Genomic DNA, 20,774 nt, shown 5'->3' with positions numbered 1-20,774 from the left:
CAATTAATGACTGGTCCAGACAACTGTCTAATTGCCCTTGTGATGGTGTGTCCGTACAATCTACCATGCACGTCTTATTTTTCTGTAAATTCTATACCTACCAGAGGAAACGGTGGATAGTTCCAGTGCTTAAAACACTAGGGATGAAACAATGTCGCCCAGCCTTTTTAGTTATGCAATCCCTGGGGGAAGAGCTTATAACTTCATCGGTTACTTCGTTTTTAAAGTCCGTTTTTAAATGTAGGAAGACAATTATTATGTAAGAAACTGCACTGTAAAAAATCATTTAAAATTCATTTATAATTGTGATGCCAGTCCTCTTTTATCTATTAGATTTATGTGTTTTTTGCCCTTGATTGTAATGAATTAAGAAATGCGCTTTTATGATTATTCTTTTAATCAAATAACGCTTGATTTGATTGATTGACTGCTGATGGCATCGTTTCCACACCACCCTGAACTGGCCATATCCTCCTTTTACAGAGCCCTTACATTTCACGGACATTGGCTAGCTTATTCAGTCACAGTTTTCTCTCTGCAGGCTACGTTCGGATGCTGGCAGTCCTGAATTGTACGTTCAGGCACGACTACGAGCCCCAGAATGCAAGTGGATGAGCTACTGAGGCAAACTTGGCACTCTGAGTGTTCTGCTCCTGTTAGTCTACAATACAGACGCCTGCTGCATTCGCACCTGTCCCTTGCTCCTGGCAAGAAGGAAACTTGGGCGTTGTGCAGGATATGGCCAATGATCTTTCTGTGCTTCGCTGGCTGCAGGTAATCCCGCTCGAGTTGACAGTTTGCTGGTGCGCACACAGCAGCTGCTAATGCCATGGAGGCCGCGTCTCACATTCCTGCTCTTAATTACACAGGAAGCACGCCTGTCAGGGCCCAGGTGAGGCTGACAGGGCCTCACGTGGAACAGCCCCACCCTCCTCACGTGCATCACGGCAATGGAATCCGATGGCGGAAATGCGGTACAACAGGTCTAGGAGGTAACTCCTAGGCCACAGGTACACGCACGGTTGCCCGGCAACGAAGGACATCCCTGATGTTAGGTGATCCAGGTGCAGCTGTGCCGTGCCGAAGCTGGAGGCGAAGCGTACACAGACGTGCTCGTGCCCGATCAGCGGCGCCTGTCCTCTTGCTGTGCGCGTGCTCGCGCATCAGAGAAAGCAGTAGGGGAAGGAACCTGTTGCTGGCTGGAGGGCGCGGGCTGCTTTCTTATCTCAGGGCGTTGGAGTGAGGAACAGCTGGACTGTGTACAAAGGTGGAGTTTTTCTGGATCTTAGGAAGTCGCTTGGGGGCAGAGAACGACAAAAGCAGCTCTTCCGAAGCCAGGAGCTCTGAAACAGCAGCACTTTTAGGAGTTGGTATCCACGAGCGGCACAATGATGAGATATAACTGTACCAGCAGCACTGTCACCACCTCGGAGACACTGGAACCCGGCAGGAGGGTAAGTGCGGCTTTCCCGTGAGCGCATCCTTTCAGTTTATTTATTAAGTGTTCTTATAACGCGAATACGTTTTTAACCGTTGAATCTAATTTAGGTAACTTATCAACGCTGTTCCTACGTGCACTGTAAGAGAGTTAAACTAGTGCAGTTTTACTGCAGCTACGAGGATACAAATCAGGCGTTTTAAATTGCATTCCTGTACCTCAAGCCCCGCACTGCATGTAAAATTGAGCGCGCTAAAACTACACGCAGCAGAGTGCAAAGTAAACAGGAGTAGAATACATGGTTCCAAGGGATGCTCCTGCGAACATGCCCTGGTTGCCCCGTTTCTCCTCCGTGGGACACGCTGTGCATCCCTACTTGAATATCCGTGTTTTTAATGCTAGCGCAGAGCTCTTCCTTGTTGTATCCCACTCCAGCCTGCCTCTTCGTGCACACAGGCGGGGAGGGCGCCGTTTGCACCACAAAAGATCAGAACCATACAGTTCCACAGTGGATGCATTTTAGTATCGTTCATTCTCGGTACCGTCAAGCAAAAATGTAGGAGAAACAGACAGAGGTCGGGCAACAAACACCAGGTTACAAATATGGAGGTGGTGATTCAATGGAGATGACCCGCCAGGGTTGGTGCAGTAGTGTTCTTGTCACACGAATAAGTTCTTAACAGTTAAATCTACTGCAGTAAACTTATCAACGCTGTTCTACGTGCACTTTTAAAGATCTAAACTAGTTTTAATTCATATACCAATCACCAGGATAATGAATACGCAGTATTGCAGATGGTTGTTCATAGAGGAAGCGGTAAGATTGTTGTTAATTTATGTTTCGATAGTCCCACATTAGTGAAGGGGGCGGAAACGTAATACAGCAGCATCAAGGCATCCACATATTTACACTGTATGTTGACTTGTTGATTTGTACCTCTGATCAGATTATGCATCAATCAATCAGGATTTATAAAGCGCAAATAATCACCTGATAAGGTATCCAGGCACTTGCAGGTCCCGGAGGCTTATTTGAACAGCCAGGTCTTGAGGACCATTCGGAGTTCCGGAAGTGAGGTGATGGTCTGGAGGTACGCTGCGAAGCTGTTCCAGGTCTTTGTTGCAATGTAGGGAGAAGGAGCGTCCTCCACTTCTGCTTTGCTAGATGTGGGTACTATGGGCAAATGAACGGGAGGCGGAGCTTAGTCTTCTCGATAGTTGGTGGAAGTTCAGGCAGTGGTTAATGTATGCAGGTCCTTGGTTGTGTACAGCCTTGTGTGTGTGGGTCAGCATCTTAAATTGGCATCTCTTCTGTACGAGGAGCCATTGGAGTTGCCTGAGGTCGGGTGTGATATGGGTTCGTCAGGGAAGGTCATGGAAGAGTCTGGCTGCCGTGTTCTGTATGGTCTGAAGTCTCTGTAGGAGATGTGCGGCAATTCTTATGTAGAGGACATTGCCATAGTCCAGTCAGCTGGTGATGAGGGCCTGTGTCGCTGTGTGTCTTGTGTGTAGTAGTAGCCATGAATAGCACTGAAAATAAAAAGCTTATATGGTAGGTTTTGTAAGTCTAGAATTTGCCCACATATATCTTATGAATTCACTTTGCTTCCTGCTCTTGAAGTGTAAAATACGTTTCAAAATACTCTACTCTGCAGGAGGCACCGATGTTTAAAATGTGATATGTCGGACGGCAAAAGGGGGATGGGAGGGTCTGGAGGGGCACATCAGTATTTACCTACTGGAATGTGAGTTTTCCCCATTTACGGTTCTCGATGTTGATTTAAAAAAACAATGTTAATGATGTACCAGTTTTGCTGTAATAACAGTGGAACTGTGGATTTAGAAACATGTCATCACTGCACCCAAGGACACTTCCTGTTATTCAAACTAATGGCTTTCTGAATCCCAAATTAAATAAAACAAATAAACATTGCGCCTAATAACATAGTTTTCGATCCTTAGATCATGTATCATAGCAATAAACTACAAGGACCAGACTGTAAATAAGCTATATAAATAGAGCAACTCCAACAATTATTTTACTATAACAAAAGGGGCATGGGTAACAGGATGTAACGTACTATGAGTTGAACTGTTCATTATAATTAAGCAAAGTGAAAACTCCTTTTCATGCCCGATGGCCGGCCTGTGAAACACTTATTTATTATGTAGCCGTATTACATTGGAAGGTACTCGTGTGCAAATGTCTGTTATTTTCTATTTTTTCATGTTATTGATTTATTGAAAACAGCACTAGATTTGAATGAACTAATGGGCAGAAATATATGTATTGTATATTTAAAAGTGATGCTCACACCATGAGCCTAAACTGTGACAGTCCATCAATTGTCTGTCTTTTGCTTTCTTGCCCTAAGTGGGCTGGGTATGCCCAGATATGGGTTCCGGGATCACTGTGCCACTGGATTCAAGCTATCCTTGCTGATGAGGGGTGAAACCCCGAAACCGGTCCTAGGATGCTTTTTTCCGGTCCAGGGAGTACCTGGCTTGGCAGTTCGGGCTGGACTGTTCCCATGAGGCACAGGGTCAAGACCGATTCTCATATGGCCAGGTCTAAACTGGGGTGGCGTGGTGAGAAAAAAGAATGATGGATTTAACCCAGATCTCTTGACTGGGGGTGAATGTTTTGATTTGTTCTGCATTCCGTCTATCAATTGTGTGTCTTTTGTAAACTGTGACAGTATCATAAGATACCTGGTTATTAATTTGTATCACTTGAAGTGTACAGGAACATGTGACATCGGACTGAGTTTATTGCTCATTTAAGGGAAGGGCAATAGATCATAACTTGACTATTCACGAGCTACAGCCCTCACTTCACTGAGCAATGATAGGTGCGGTACTACACTTTGTTGGCACATACACACTGTCATGTTTTTATTCTCATTTGTCAGTATTGACTGTAAGCACAACGGAAAACACTCAACGTGCAAATAATGCATTCATTACACTCACAAATTACAAACAGAGAATACAAAGCTCTATGAAGTTGTACAACGTCTATTTCATATTCAAAATATTGGTCAACAAAATTGCATGAGCTGTATTGTGTATACCATTAAGAGTGTAAATGATGTAGCTGTATGGATCAAGTATAGGGTACTTAGATGTCCTTACTTCTATAGCCAAATATTTGCCCTGGGACTGATCTAGGGTTTTAGCCCCCTTTGCAAAATTACAACCAGGTTTATCTGATCTATACTTGCATGTAATAAAAACCTTGTGTGTTTTCATGTTGATGGGGGCACTTGTCAAGTTGATTTTTCTCTAACTAATTGTATGGGGTTGTGATTCAATATGTCCTTTCAGCATATTTATGACTGACTGCAATGTTGATAAGAAGTCCAATGGTGCTTTCTGTATATTAGCATATTATTAGAAACATAGAATCGCATTTTAGCTTTTTGATCCACCTTCCCAAGAGTCTATTCATATCCTCAAGTGATGTGAACCTTTTGTTTGAATACAGATGATCCATTGCTTTTATGTTCGGTTTATGCCCGCAACCCAGTGTTCTCTCCTAATACTAATTTACTTTATGGTTGTCTTTGACCCTGTATAGTGCTCCCGTGCCTTTTGGCTAGGTTAGGAATACCACATACAAACATGAATTATTTCCAATGGCAACCATGGTGTCAAACTTGAATTGCAACCTCAGTTGCAAACAACATGAGCCCTGCTTCAATATATTCTACTGTCACTATTTTTGCTGAATGATAGCAATTCAATACTATGTTTCATAGCAAATATGAGACATTGAGTTATTAGTTCAGGGGAGTGGAACCCTACTCAAGTGACAACCCCAGTCCTTGTCAGGATGAACCATACAGGTCACTGAATTAACTTTTGCTTAACCCTCTGGTAGCTTGGCATAAAAAGCAGTCATACTTAACTTAGAGGAATTAATTGACAATAAGTGCTTGAATTTGTGCAGTCAGATCTACATGACCCTATTTAATATTTACTATCAAGTGAATGAATCATTATACTTCATCTGGAATCCACTTTTGACTTTTCTTTTAACCATATCAAGGGTACTCGCTAATGAAACGAAGCCTTGGGTTTACCCTTAGATAATTTTGTGACTGGATTCTTGCTTATGTCCAGAACCATAATTATATAAGTACTCCCAATTTGGTTGAGTCTGCCGTGGTGGTATTCATCTAGTTGGTGTGGTGAGGACACCTATGGTGAAGCATGCCACGATAAATTGTTGGTGAAGCGTTTTCTCCAATATCTTATGGATACCTCCACTTGATAATCAATATTAAATAGGGTCAGGTAGATTTGACTCCACCGATTCAAGCGCCCATCGTGAATTTTTGTTTAGCATAGGAGGCTGTGCTCCTCTGTTCCTCTCCTTTTGTGAATATTTATATTCATTTATGCATTTTATTTAATGTTATAAATTATTTGACACAATGAAACCAGCAGAAGGTGCCCAGTCCGTTGAGGAACAGAATAGCAAAACAATAGTTATTGTGGAGAAAAACAAGAGATCCTGCAAATAGTTGGGACACCCCCTCACAGGAGATAGGAGTCCATCAGCCCACCCTTATTGGCGGAGCATCGTCATCTGGTACTCCTGGGAATCACTGTCTAGGCCCGAAATCGCAGATCCCCAAGGACTCTGCCTGGTGCACAGACCAGTGATACCCAGAAAGGAAATACACTCCTGCCAGGGTGTGTGCCCAAGTAGTCGAGGGCTCCAGTGGTGTGCAGTGCAAGAAAGTGATGTGGATTTAAAAATGAATACTTGGTCAAAAAATATGTTTAATGTGAATCAACCAAGTTTCATGTCTAAAAGAACCTATAGTCTGATATATATTTTTACAGGCTAATCTTTGGTTCGTGTGGAAGTGTGGTCGACATGTTTCAGCCGATGCGGTGACTTAACCCGGCTTTCATCAGGACCGAAAGAAAAACAGCTACTGCCAAAATAATTATAAAGTGATAAAACTAAGCCCATGCACCAAATGTGAGTGTGGGGTACCAGCGTGGCAATTGCCACCCTACCAGAAAAGGCTCAAACTTGAGCGTAAGAACAATGTCTTCATTCCTGAAAAAGAATAACAACATGAACCTCATGCTTATCAAAACATAACTACTGATTGCCAAACGGCAGAGCTGATTCAGCATTGCCCAGATTAATAACTAAACTCAAAATGATGCTTTTAAATACAAGATTTGTATGGAAAGATGAAAAAGACTCACCCAGCTTTGTGTGGGAGAACAGCCTCACCTCACCCGGCTGACTGCTCGGAGAAGGAGGCACCGCTCTGTTTAGATGTGGAGAAAGAAACCAGACAGATTGCCAATTGATACCCATCTGCTCAAAGCTCAACACACGTATTTTTAAACAAGTTAAAAAAGGGGGGGGAATTGATTAAAAAAGTCCAAGACCTCGTGGCTGCCCAAAAAGGGTCTATTATTGTCAGGGTGATGTCTCATTAGTACAACCTATCAGACATCCAGTGTGACCAGGGACCGGTATAACTATGAATGATTGTTGTTAGATAGATGAAAAGCTAACTCTAGTTATAGAATCTGTCAACAGGATTCCACCAACCAATTCTATGTGAAAGAACTTAGCACAAGCAGCCTACCACCTTGCCTAACTGGCGAAACCTCTGACTAACTAGCAAGCTGTCTAAGAGGTATCACTCCATCGTTGGATATATTCCTTAACACTGAATTGGCTGGTGGATTACTGCTGATAGATTCTATTACCAGAGTTAGTTTTGCTTCTATCCATCAACTATCTTTCATAGGTATATCTGTCCCTGGTCATACTGGATACCTGATAGGTTGTTTTACAGAGACATTAACGTAACAACACAAGACATAGTTATGAGGTTTTGGACTTGTCTCTTTAATGCGAACACACAGCTGATTTCAATCTAAGATGCGCACGTCAAACACGATCGCTACTAAATAGCATCCTCCTTTTCCTGCGGATACCTCTTAGACAGCTTGCTAGTTAGTCAGAGGTTTCGCCAGTTAGGCAAGGTGGTAGGCTGCTTGTGCTAAGTTCTTTCACATAGAATTGGTTGGTGGAATCCTGTTGACAGATTCTATAACTAGAGTTAGCTTTTCATCTATCTAACAACAATCATTCATAGTTATACCGGTCCCTGGTCACACTGGATGTCTGATAGGTTGTACTAATGAGACATCACCCTGACAATAATAGACCCTTTTTGGGCAGCCACGAGGTCTTGGACTTTTTTAATCAATTCCCCCCCCTTTTTTAACTTGTTTAAAAATACGTGTGTTGAGCTTTGAGCAGATGGGTATCAATTGGCAATCTGTCTGGTTTCTTTCTCCACATCTAAACAGAGCGGTGCCTCCTTCTCCGAGCAGTCAGCCGGGTGAGGTGAGGCTGTTCTCCCACACAAAGCTGGGTGAGTCTTTTTCATCTTTCCATACAAATCTTGTATTTAAAAGCATCATTTTGAGTTTAGTTATTAATCTGGGCAATGCTGAATCAGCTCTGCCGTTTGGCAATCAGTAGTTATGTTTTGATAAGCATGAGGTTCATGTTGTTATTCTTTTTCAGGAATGAAGACATTGTTCTTACGCTCAAGTTTGAGCCTTTTCTGGTAGGGTGGCAATTGCCACGCTGGTACCCCACACTCACATTTGGTGCATGGGCTTAGTTTTATCACTTTATAATTATTTTGGCAGTAGCTGTTTTTCTTTCGGTCCTGATGAAAGCCGGGTTAAGTCACCGCATCGGCTGAAACATGTCGACCACACTTCCACACGAACCAAAGATTAGCCTGTAAAAATATATATCAGACTATAGGTTCTTTTAGACATGAAACTTGGTTGATTCACATTAAACATATTTTTTGACCAAGTATTCATTTTTAAATCCACATCACTTTCTTGCACTGCACACCACTGGAGCCCTCGACTACTTGGGCACACACCCTGGCAGGAGTGTATTTCCTTTCTGGGTATCACTGGTCTGTGCACCAGGCAGAGTCCTTGGGGATCTGCGATTTCGGGCCTAGATAGTGATTCCCAGGAGTACCAGATGACGATGCTCCGCCAATAAGGGTGGGCTGATGGACTCCTATCTCCTGTGAGGGGGTGTCCCAACTATTTGCAGGATCTCTTGTTTTTCTCCACAATAACTATTGTTTTGCTATTCTGTTCCTCAACGGACTGGGCACCTTCTGCTGGTTTCATTGTGTCTATTTGGGATTGGAGGTGTTTCAGTCCTTAAACCAAGTCCCTTATGTCTTTGACCCTCTTATAAATTTGTTGTTTGATAAATTATTTGACACCAAAGCAACAAAAATCCAACCAGTACAGCCGTTGATATGCAATTTCAAAGATTAATGGTAAGCATAGTGCCTAGCCACACAACATGATACTCTCGATATCTGAGTGTGCTAGACCGGGAGAAAGTCAGAAGTTCAGGCAGATTGCAATGGAGTACGGACTGGAAACAGGGGCCAGGTTACTCCTACTGAACAAGTTACCTTCTCAAAGTCTGGTGTGATGAGTCCAGTTTGCGGTGGAGGATGCCGATAGGAGAGCATTGCTGACTGTCGTTACTGTAAGGCAAAGATCAGGCCTGACGTTGAGTCAGGTTCTTAGCACTACAGCAGCAAACTATCTGTCAATACGGACGGGTGTTGCTAGAGCTTCTCATTGATGGTCACTGATGGTCGTCATGTAGTTCGAAGTACAGATCTCTCTTTGCTGGTCGAAGCTGGCAGTCACTGTAACACGAAGAGTCTGGTTCATTGGAGCTTTGCATTGGCGGTTGTCATGGGCGGCAAGATCTCTGCAAAAACAGTCTCAGTCTCTCAGAGCCCATACCTTCAATATTTCAGTGCACTCTGATGCCAGCTAAGGGTTCAGGTACCAGAGAGCCACCTCTTATGGATTAGGGACTCACTCTAGCAGAGGCCAGCAGGGATCAGGCAGGTCCAGGCAAGTCTACTGCAGCTGGGCAGTTGAAGGGAGGCCTCTGGAGCTTGTTGTGCCCCTGTAGCTCAGAATAGGAGGTCAGCCACCTGATTCTTAGAGCCACTCTGTCTATGATGAAGGGAGCAGGTTTATTCTTCATACTCCGAGAGCAGGGCAGTCCTTTCGCAGTAGGGTAGTCCTTATGTAGCATCCACAGGTCCATGAGTATACTGAAGAGTAGGTCTGAGGGTCCTAATTTTATACCTGGTGCCAGCTTTGAAGAAGAAGAAACTTCTGGAGTTTAACCCTCCCCTACCACCCTCCACCCCCCCACAGATGGTTCTGGAATTTCTTTCTTCCCGGTCCAGGCCCCAAGATGTCTGGGGTGAGAAACGAGTAGTGCAAAGTTCTTTCTGGGTGTTCTGAGGCAGCTCCTTTGAAACGTAAGTGTGGTAAGTGGCAGCTCTGCCCTCACCCATCTTATCAGGATTGCCCATCCTGCCAACACTCAGCCCTCTTTTGAGACACTGTCTGGGAGGAATACATAAAGACCAACTGCCAACTACACCTAGTCAAGTGACCCAGGAGACCGGCTGCAGGCAACAAATGGTTAGGACAGGAAAGGACCAACTTTCTAAATGTGGCATTTTCAGAATTGTGACTTAAAATCTGACATTACCATTAAACAGGAGTTTAAAATAAAATTAATGAGTCTAAACATGACCTTCCTACCTGCTCCGAATCAAACGTTGTCAGTTATTAAACGTAATAACCCAATGGGAGAGATAGGCCTTAAAGTAGTGAAAACAAATGTAAGAGGGTTTCACTATCAGCACGTGTAAAACTTAAAACACATGTCCTACTTTTTAAATGCACTGCACCCTGCCCTATGACTAATTAGAGGCTACCCTGGGGGTGACATATGTATTAAAAAGGAAGCTTTAAGTCTGGCAAAAAGGATTATTTTGTCAAGTTGAAATGGCAGTTTAAACCTTCAAACAGGCTGCAATGGCAGGCATAATACATAGTTTAAAGGGCTGCTTAAGTGGGTGGCTCAATACGTCCTGCAGGCCCACTAGTAACATTTAATTTACAGGGCCTGAGTATATGTTGCACCACTTTACTAAAGACATATACCTACATTAAATGTGCCAATTGGGTTTAAGCCAATTCTACCACATTAAAAGGAGAGACCACAAGCACGTTAGCACTGGTTAAGTGCACAGAGTCCTAAAACCCAACAATAAGGGTTCAGGAAACTGGAGGAGTGAAGGCAAATGTTTGGGGGTGATCCTGTAGAGAGTGCCAGGTTTGACAGCAAACGGTATGGATGTTTGTTCTTAAATGAAAGACATATCTTCAAATGCTGGATAGTTGTGAAGAAAGCCCTGAATGAGTCATTTGCCCAGGAATTCAAAGAATAGGACTGAACCAATCCTGGACCAGATAAAGGAGAGGCTGTCTAAAGAGTGCGCTTGCACCAGGAAACAATAAAGAGGAACTTAGCATCATAAGTAACTAACCATGAGAAACAAATGGCGGCAGTAATATGACTAAAGAGGAGTGATTAAATATAGCAGATGAATTGAGGAGAAACGGCAGTACTTCACAAGACACAATGCTGTATTTGCCCTTAACTACCCTTATCCCAGTAGTGACATCCCTCTGCAGTTCAAACTTACAAGCTCATACTGCCAAATGGGATAACCATTAAAGAAAATGGATTGTGAAAGTGATCCACTTTCGATACTGCAGCCTCTATGATTAATGTATACAGGGCTGGCTTTAGAGGGGTGCGACCAGTGCAGCCACACTGGGTGCTGACCTGGAAGGGGGGGGGGGGCACGAACCTCGGGTGGGGGTGGGGAGGCGCTGTGTTTAGCAATAACTTTCGATTTAAAAGCACCTGATGCAGAGTTTCTTTTTGAGCTTTCAGGCAGCAATAAAAATGTCAAGAAAACTCTTGTGATTAATGTTCCTGCTAGAGAGAGAGATCAGAGCTTTGTCTAATGGCAGTTTTGACTCATCATAAAGTAGCACAGAGGGTTAATATGTCTGCTACAAAGAACAAGTCTGTATTTTATGTGGATAGCTCATTGGATTAGTAAAGCCAATCTTTACCAGCTCTTTAAAACAAAACAAATGAAATATATGTCAGAGAGGGGCTATGGAGAGATGGGAGATGCTTTTTCCGGGTGGTAGTGAGGGAATCCAAGGAAGAGGTCGTGCGGGTAGTGTGCCAAAAAAGATTGTTCCACCAAGAGCCAACAGCCCTAAAGCCGTCCCCGAATGTGTATGTTATTAACATAAGCACTGAATAGAGAAGTGGAAACCTTGAACATATGTGTATTCCTCTGTCTGCTTGTTGAATAACAAACTATTTGCTCAGATGCTGCAACAGCAATGATCAAGCACCAACCCAGGTTCTTCTTGACAATGTAGGTAGTTTCTCTAAATATCCTCCAGAGCTTTGTCCACAAAGTGCCATGTCCATATATGTGTGTGTCCCCCTTCTGCTGTGCAATTCCTTTTTAAATTGTGTACGTGTTTTAAAGGTGGCCTAGTTGGGAATTCAACCCACCTACTTTAGGCCTACAACCTTTTTGATTTTCACCTATGCTAATGCTTGACACCTATAACCTGCCTCATTCTTCATGTGCTTGTGTTGAAATTACAAACCCCTCTTATCATTTTACACAATACGAAAACAGAGATGGACCTTACATGTGTTAAGATTATGAGGATGCATACGAGGGCCTTGTTTTTTTATTTATTAAAAAGGCATATACTTAGAAAAATCGCAGAGTATGTGGGAAGGCAGATTCTTCACAGTCATATGTGACTTTTTAATTGCACTAGGGAGAAATGTTCGTTTATTTGTATTCTGCCATAATGCTGGTTTCTCTCAGCTTCAGGGCACACATTTCCTTTACTGCCATGTCATCCCTGCAACCCCCCCAACATGGTCTATGTTCCTATCTCTATCGTGGTTGTGACTTACCTTTAAAACATTTGAAAGGCATGTGTAACATGGTTAAACCAGTACATCTGAAGATAATTTGGTCAGATTTTGTTTCTAAATCATTTTTTTTTAATCCTGTGTCCTGTTTCTTTAATGCAGTTTGCTTCCCACATTACCAAACCGATTGCCTGAGACTGACTACAATGAGACCGTCTGTTGCTTAGTAGCCTGAAAGCTCGCCTATTGTTTTATCTGGGGCCAGCAATGTTCTCTGGCTCCTTGTCTAGAAGGTAGGGGCCTTGCAAGCTTTGTTAAAAAACTTGGTTCTCTTATTAAGTGACTGGGGAAGGGAGACAAAAGTACGGCTCTTACTAACAATCAAAACCCAGCATCATCTTGGAATACAGTGGAGGTATCCTGTGAGATTTAATGGCCTGAAAGCAAACCATCACATTTTAGTGATGTCACTTAGTAGTAGAATCATTGTATGGTAGTTTAGGGAAAGTGTGTACCCTACAAGGATTCCTTCCTGTTAGCCATATCACACAAGTGGGTGCCGAGAGCAATTTATTGATAGGGAACTCCCTTCCCCCTTTACCCCCCAACCCATAAAAAAATATATTTTCTCAGCATATAAAGAGACAACCAGGGAACCAACAAAGTGTTATATTGAAGAACCATGGGTAGTGAACATCTTTTACTTTTGTCTCATTTGTTGCTTCACGCTGTACGAGGCAAAAAAAATAAAAAAAATATGCCACCGGTTACTACAAATCATCATTACCAAGTACACACATATTGCAGAGAAGACATCTCATAGGAGCTACATAGGGGTTACGTGGGATAGCCCTTCACTGTAACCAGGCTTCTCATCAACCTCCTGCTCCTGTAAATGCGGACGGGAACTTGGCAAGAAGGTACTCGGGGACTGGGCTTACAGGCACCAAACACCTTAGAGGTCATCCACTGATCCTGAAGTAAGCAAGCTTCTACGTGTTCCACACCCTTAAGTGTAATCTGAGAATACCATCCAAAAACAACAGGTGTTGTCAATCCTATATCGGTTATAGCACAGTGTGAGGCCCTGCTCGAACAGGAAACATAAACATGCTGCCTCTAGAGTTCATAGTTGCAGTTATGGCTCTTGATGTCTTTACTGATTTCTGAAGCAAGAAGACAAGAAGACTTATTCACTCTTGTGTCTGGATCCCTGTTGTAGTTACCTTAAATACAGCTGCTGGGGAAGTCTTTTCCACAACATAACCCTTAGACCTTCTGCTTAGTCTGCTTCCTGCTGGAATAGCTTATTTACAGTTAACCACATACTTGGCTGTGACAAAGACTATAGAGAGATATGTGTCTGAGGGTTGATGGCTAACCTGTAGGAATCAAAGGTACCAAATTGGGAATTGTGGATCTTCTTATGTGACTGCCAGCACAGCGTACTCCTGTGGGATAAAACCTTACTTCTGAAAAACATTGATCATTTCTGAAAACGTTCAGATAAATGGATGAAGTGTCTCCCATCTGTCTAGAAAATATTCTGTATCCCTGCCCTCTTTTGAGCACAAGATTCAGGCCACTGCTATAAGACTTGATCAGCCTTTAGCTACCAGTCATTTCATCTGGTGACAGAGCTGTAAACGTTGTCCTAAGCATCCAGTGGCCATCGAGCTGGTGTCTATAGTTGGGTCATCTTCAACAACCTGAAACTTTTTATTCAACACTGAAGCGATATGTCCAACCACATGGAGCCCATTCTTGATGAAGCCTGGGTACCCATCTATCAGTTGAAGCTTGTGTTTCAATGCTTTTTACTGGACATTACCATCGAACCATATCTGACCATGCGCTCTCTCCATTCAGCTTGATTTTCAACCTCAGTCCTGCTACAAAAGCAGATGACATTTTTCACCGTTTTTACTTTTTCCCATAGTTTTTATTGACTTCCATAAAAGTCCATGTTAGGCCTACTCCAATTGACCCTTTTCACCACTTCTCTTTATTGTTGTTTTGGTACAAATTCTTCCAATAACTAAATATTAAGTGTTTTCGATTGCGAGCCCGGCATTGTTTATGCTCTTACTTACTGCACCTGACGTGTTTGAGCAGCACTGCCAGATGGAGAATAGTGCCATATAGGGCGCGTCTCTCACAGCTCCTTGGCTAAATGTTTTGATTAACATATCTGACATGGACTATCTTCCATTCCACTGGATATATTTTCCTTTTTATGTGTAATTGTCACATGCTCGGGACTTCAATTCAAAAGTACAAGCGGCCTGTTATTCTCAATTCGACCAATAAAACTGTCCCCAGCCCATCTATTATGAGGTCCTCAAAGTTAGCAGAAGCTTGTCATATTTCCCTTGGAGGTTTCGGTTGCTAAAGGTAACCATCATTTCATAGCAAACTGTGGGGGAGAATGGGGATTGTGGGGGAAACCGAGCTTGGAATTACTGGTTCCCTTTGTAATTCCTCCGCTCTCAGGAATTCACATTGTTCAACCTATAATTAATACTCAGTAATTACATACCCCCAGAGGTAACAAGGCTCCGCTTTTGTTAACTCCGTGGTGAGGAGTTAATACTCCAACCACCCTCCCCAACTCCAGGGCACTGGCAATGAACCCCTTATGCAGATAGGTCTTTCATGAACGATCCGGCAATCTTTTTTTTCATTCCGGAGAAAGAAGCTCCTGTGCCCCCACAGGAGATCTAAAGCCATGTTTAGACATTATTTTACAAAAAAGGGTGGGTATTTCTTGTAAAAAGATGTCCTCATGTTTGGGTAGTTTCTTATCTCCCCACCCCCCATTCGTTGTAGAAGGTTGTTGAATGAATGCAAATTTGCAGAGTGTCCTATTTGAAATATCAGTTATAATAAACAGGGTCTATTTATTTCCTCCAATGCTTTTGTTCCAACTAAATTGAAGAAATGTTGTTTGGGGGTATCAAAGTACATTATCCAAGCTAAGAGGAAGGCAAAGACCTTGGGTTACTGACAGTGTATATGTGATCCATAGTTCAGGAATTTCACGACATAACATGCAGTGCTATTAACAGACTGAGGATTTATTTTTAACTATCAATTAAAAACAAATTCCTAAAGCAGCAGTTCCAAGAACTTGGCTGTACTAACTATGTTGCTGGTAATCATTCCTTCAAATGAGTCATACTTTCTAAAAGCACCCTATGAAAAGTGGCATTCAGTACCTTACAAGGCAATGTGACGTACCAATAGGGTGCCTAAGGATATTAATGTTTTCCCCACAATTGCATTCACTGTGGACAGGAGTTCTTTATTCAAGAGCTATAATTTGTGATCTTCGTTAGGAAAGGGTTTTGAACACAGAAAGAGGATGTTCTGAAAGAAAGATGTTGACTGTCGAGGCTAATTGCTCAACTATTATAGTTGTTTCCTAGTAAATATTTTCTACCCATTGAGCGCTGAAGATCACTCTGAAAAATTGGGTTAGTTAGAAAACATGGTGTAAGGGTAATTGCAGCTTTGGGTCTTGGCCAAAGTCCATGGAACAGGTCAATAATCTGTGGGAAAAACCTGATGCAACAATCAACTAGGGTGGTACCTCTGAATGATTCCATCCAATCATTTTGTTTTGTTTTTAGAAACTGAAGGAAGACATTGGCCAAAATATGTACTAACATGAGTTCTATTTTAGAGAGTCCCATGCTAAATTTACTAAATTGGAACCCAGATTGGGTGCCTGACAGTTTTTGCAGTTTTGGAATAGCTGTACATGGTATGGAATGGATGATGAGAAAATTGAAAGAACTGGTCCTTTGCAAAATTAAAAGTATTCAAAAACTTGAAAATCTAACTTACAGTAGATGCTGAAACTTTCAAAGTCCTTAGGTAGTTCACAATTGACTTGCTGAAATACACTCTTTCACATGAGAACAAGGTGTTGGTAAATCTAGAACGCATCCTCCTCAATAGCCTTATAAATGGTTCTTGTCATGCAGCATGAGAGGTAAAGAGATAAATCCTTCCACAATATCTAGACCACAAAGTATCCAGACTGCTGTAAGAACTCAGGTTGACAACTAAACTCAAGTCAATCTGTTTATTGCAAACTCTGAAACTGCTTAATGTACACCACTCTAAGCATTATGGTGCAGAAATACAATAAAAAATAGGATTAAGCCGATTCTCTGGAACTAATTCACCCTATATAACAAAAAGAAAATGACTAGTTCTATAACAGCCTCACAAATGTCAGGAGACAAAAATGCATGTTAGATTGCATCAAAACCCCATTAAAAAAAACCTTACAAGTCTCAAACTGTTCCTACACTATCTTAGTGTGAAAACCTTAACCTAAGGCAAGTTTCAGTTAAGATGGAGAAAGAGGTGTAAGCCGTCGGGGCCTTCCAAAGAAGTAACTCCAACCGGTCATGTGGCGTAAAGGCACAGAAATCAAAGATGATGTCTGTACTACATTACAACATAAGCAATCGCTGAATTAAGGCACCTCCCACAGTTCTACTTTTTTCCATTATTCCAGCTTCCTCTCTCCGCGTTCACACGTTGAGATATTTTGTACGTCCTTGGTGCCATCTCCTTCTCTCATGAGAACTCGTCCCAATCCGTTATCACATTTCTTCTTCTTCTGAGGCCTCTCTATCTACTAAGAACAGTAATTATTTCTCTCAACTAATGAAGCCTTGTCCACCTGCAGTGGGAACACAAGGTACATGCAACATTCCACGATGCAAGCAGAATGTGAATTCAAAGTTTAGCTGGAAAATACATAATGTAACCTAGGCCTGCAATGCATGTCTAGGTTACATTATGCATGTCCTTCTGCAAACAAATAAGCAGCACTTTCGATATAGACCTCAACAGTTACAAATGGCAAATTGTAAAATATTAGTGCCATGAGTGAAATATTAAATACATTAGCAAACACATTTAGTTTATCCCCTAAGTAATAATGCACACTTTTGTCGGTCACATTTCTAAAGTACACATGAGTTGCGTTACTCGTGAGGATACTTTACCATCTCATAATCCTCTTTCACCTTTTCATACATTAATCACACAGATTATGTGTGAGTGCAGACTACTCATGGTTATAACGCACTCCTACTGTCAATTCAAAAATGGTGCCCCAAACTACTCTCCTCCCATTCCCCCCCCCCCTCTGATGGCATATCGAGCCATGAGTGTTTGTCTCCAAACTGAAATACAAAGAAGCTTCTGTGCCACCAATCTATTAGAATCTTGGATCTACCAAACCCTGTACAATAATACAATATGTTGAGTTCTTGAACTGATATTTAGCAATGGAGTTGAGAGAAAGAAAAACATCCATAATTGCTCTCTGTAATGGTGAAGTCAAATGTAGGGAGAAAGGCCATTTGCAAAGCCAATAGGTTTCATCTTGTAGACCTATTTGCAGTGTAAATGTGTTTTGCCAATGCTGTGCTGCTGCAGCAGCAAAGAAAGTCACAAAGTGGCCACTGATGCCGGACATGTCATTCTGTAGGCACAATCATGCATTATGACGTAAAAGCCTGGTACAGGTGCGTGAAGCAATTGGGACTAGGTGGTGGAGAAAGAATAAAGGTGGGAATACAGAACACAAAGGAGAGAGCAATAATGCTACAAATTAGGCTTGTGTTGTCAAAGTTATTATGTTGGTATACACGGATTGGACTGGTCTATTGGGCAATCAAGCTGTGCCTGACAGCCTGATCTGACAGCTCAGTGTGTGTGGACCACTCATTCTGCACCATTTATGTGTGTGACTGGATAGCCTGTGCTTGTAGCCCAAACCATGTACATGGCTCTGCTGTATTGTGGCTCGGTTTGCATTTTATAAGTATCCTACATACCCATAACTATATATACCCATATGCTGCCAACCTCAAAGGGACCAGATATCTTATTAGAAATGCTTGCCTATCTGTGTGTTCTTGCTAATTTTAATTGAAACGCTTGCCCACCCTTGCACACTTGGGAAGCACGTACTGCCAATGTGGCCACACTTTCCCATACACTATCTTGATTTCTTGCCACTCTCTCACCTGTGTTTGTGACTGCATGACTGTTTATTGCCTTTTGGAAAACTATTTGCTATCAAAGATTAAATGGGCTTTGCTAGGCAAGAACATAAACCTGTCTCCTCCAGTGTGTTCTTTCTGCTGTAAAAGTGCCAATATGCGTCAGAGGCAGCTGGGATAAGCTGTAATTTACACAATTGGTGAGGAGACAGATTTCACTGATGGCGCCTCATTCCTCTAAAAGACCATTTAAGGCTTCTGCACTTGATACATGACTATAAGAAGTTGGTTTAGATCATGGAGTGCAACCCATTTTTGTCACTACTCTGATGACACTTCTTTGCCCCTGGTTAAATATCTCAACAGGATGTCAAGAGTCCAATATGGAAACGTGTGAACTTTCAAAGCATGTTTGGCTCACTCAAGTACTGTTCCACAAAGATATGTTTTTTTAGAATGGGGCCTCCTGTTGGGCGTATCAGAAGCCACCTTCAGTGCAGCCGCGGGTAAACGGGGCCAGGCTAGGGAATAAAATGCAGCCTTGGCAAAAATGTTCAGCCCACTCCCTTCTTCCACATGCCTCATCTCTCTTCAGCCATCCATCCATTCTCTCCCCCAGTGGCATCTTAATGATTTTGGGGGGCCTGTGCCAAACGTATTTTAATGTAGGGCCGATATCTCTGTTACCCACCCCCAATGAGCAGCACTTCACGGTGACGGCAATAATGGTCTTCTATCACAACGACAAGGTGAACAGTGTCTTTTTGTGTCTTGATAAGCGGCACCATTTGTCTGCTGCCATTGCACAACATTAAAATTGCCTGTTGCCGCTAATGAGCTTTCAGGAGCTATAATTAGAAGAAGATTAATCTGTGTATTAAGATATGTCCACGTGAGGCCTGGGAATGTGCTGTCATTACACAGCAGTCACCAAGTATAATATTATTGGATCATTACGTTGATAATTACTGTAAGACTCGGCGGTTCTTCAAGTGCATCAAAACACCGTCGGACATGGTCCCTTGGTTGCTGTTATTTTTCAGTGTGTTGTGCTGTGCAGTTTCTGTGGTCGGACACTCTGTACTCGCCTCCTTAAGAAGTGCCGTGCCATTGTCAATCGGAGCACAGTTTAGTTCATGATAATAAGCAAGTGTATTGATTTTAGACAACCAACAGCCTAAAGGCAATGATATGTACGCGTAGCTGTACTGGGTCGCATTTTAGATCGAACCCTACTAGGCAGCGCAGCTAACTGGTTTCAAAGACACATTGGGGACATTCTGAAACCTTCCCTGGAAATGCATTCTTACCATTGCTTACCATTGACTTGGTGATTTGTATCTCACATTTGCTTGGTTTCTGTTTGCTGGCTTTATTTATGTTAGGCTGTTCAGTATGTCTTTGTCCATCCCATGGAGCAAAGTCTGTTTACCACCTCTCTGACTGACCGGCTCCTTATCTTCTTCATGAGTGCTCACTTTTTTTCTTCTCTTTCTTGTGAGGCAGTGTTTCAAGTTGTCTCCCTGGTATACTGGTATAACCGTGCTGTATTTTCTTAAAAGGTTCCCTGCCTCCTATTCTTCAACTCAACTGATTCTACATCTCTGCCACCCATGCCATAGGTGCTGGAAGCAGGGCAGTGGGTGCTGGAAGCAGGGCACCGGGCGCTGGAAGTAGGGGTAGTGGGTGCTGGAAGCATGGCAGTTGGAGGTGCGGGAGAAAAATATAATTCTGGAGTTCAAAAGTGAATAAGCAATAAAATGGCCTTTACATTTTGCTTTTATCTTATCACACTTGCTGCACATTCAAGACTGAGGTCAAATGTTATGCTGTCTTCCCAGGGAGCTTGGTGTTTACTTTTCATTCTCTGACTGCAAAGTGAATGGATTTATGTAGCAATCTTTCTGGGTACTGGGGGCTGAAAGGAAAGACTACACACAACATACAACAAAATTTAAATGGCAGTAAATAAATTGTAAAAATATTTCAGAATATATCGGAATTAGAAAAGCACAAATGAAGCACACTTTTTTTGTAATTCTGAAGGTTGGTGGAAAAAATATTTTAATACAATCAAAACAAATCAATACACCAGGTGATGCAATTTCCACACATTATCGTTTGCGCGCAGTATAGTTTTATTAGTAAAACTGTATGTCTCTGGAAATGTAATGGTCATTTTAATTGAAAATGTATTGTCTGTAATGGCAGTGAAGCTACCACACCATGAATACTCCACTCTAAGCCACTTCATTCTGCCACTCTACACCCCTCCACTCTGACAGTCTATGCCACTCCATTCTATGCAACTTCACTCTATGCCACTCTACGCCTTTCCACTGTACTCCACTATATGCCACTCCGCGACATTCTGCTCCACTTTATTTCACTCCACTCCACT

At 42.4% G+C, this 20,774-nt stretch overlaps 1 protein-coding gene across 3 annotated transcripts in view; it reads left to right on the top strand.

The window, feature by feature from the left end:
* Positions 1 to 939: 939 nt before the first annotated feature.
* MYZAP (myocardial zonula adherens protein) overlaps positions 940 to 20,774 on the top strand; it is a 476,299-nt gene continuing 456,464 nt past the window's right edge. Inside the window, exon 1 of one of the 3 annotated variants that reach the window (XM_085644095.1) lies at positions 940 to 1,454. In XM_085644095.1, the coding sequence (XP_085500221.1) occupies positions 1,389 to 1,454 (66 nt within the window). In that variant the 5' untranslated portion in view covers positions 940 to 1,388. The remainder of the gene's footprint in view (positions 1,455 to 20,774) is intronic. The other 2 variants (XM_085644097.1, XM_085644096.1) reach the window with 2 other exon arrangements.

This window comes from Triturus cristatus, chromosome 3_1 (genome assembly GCF_964204655.1).
Source record: "Triturus cristatus chromosome 3_1, aTriCri1.1, whole genome shotgun sequence".
NCBI classification, from domain to species: domain Eukaryota; kingdom Metazoa; phylum Chordata; class Amphibia; order Caudata; family Salamandridae; genus Triturus; species Triturus cristatus.
This window is presented reverse-complemented; position numbering and strand designations above follow the sequence as displayed.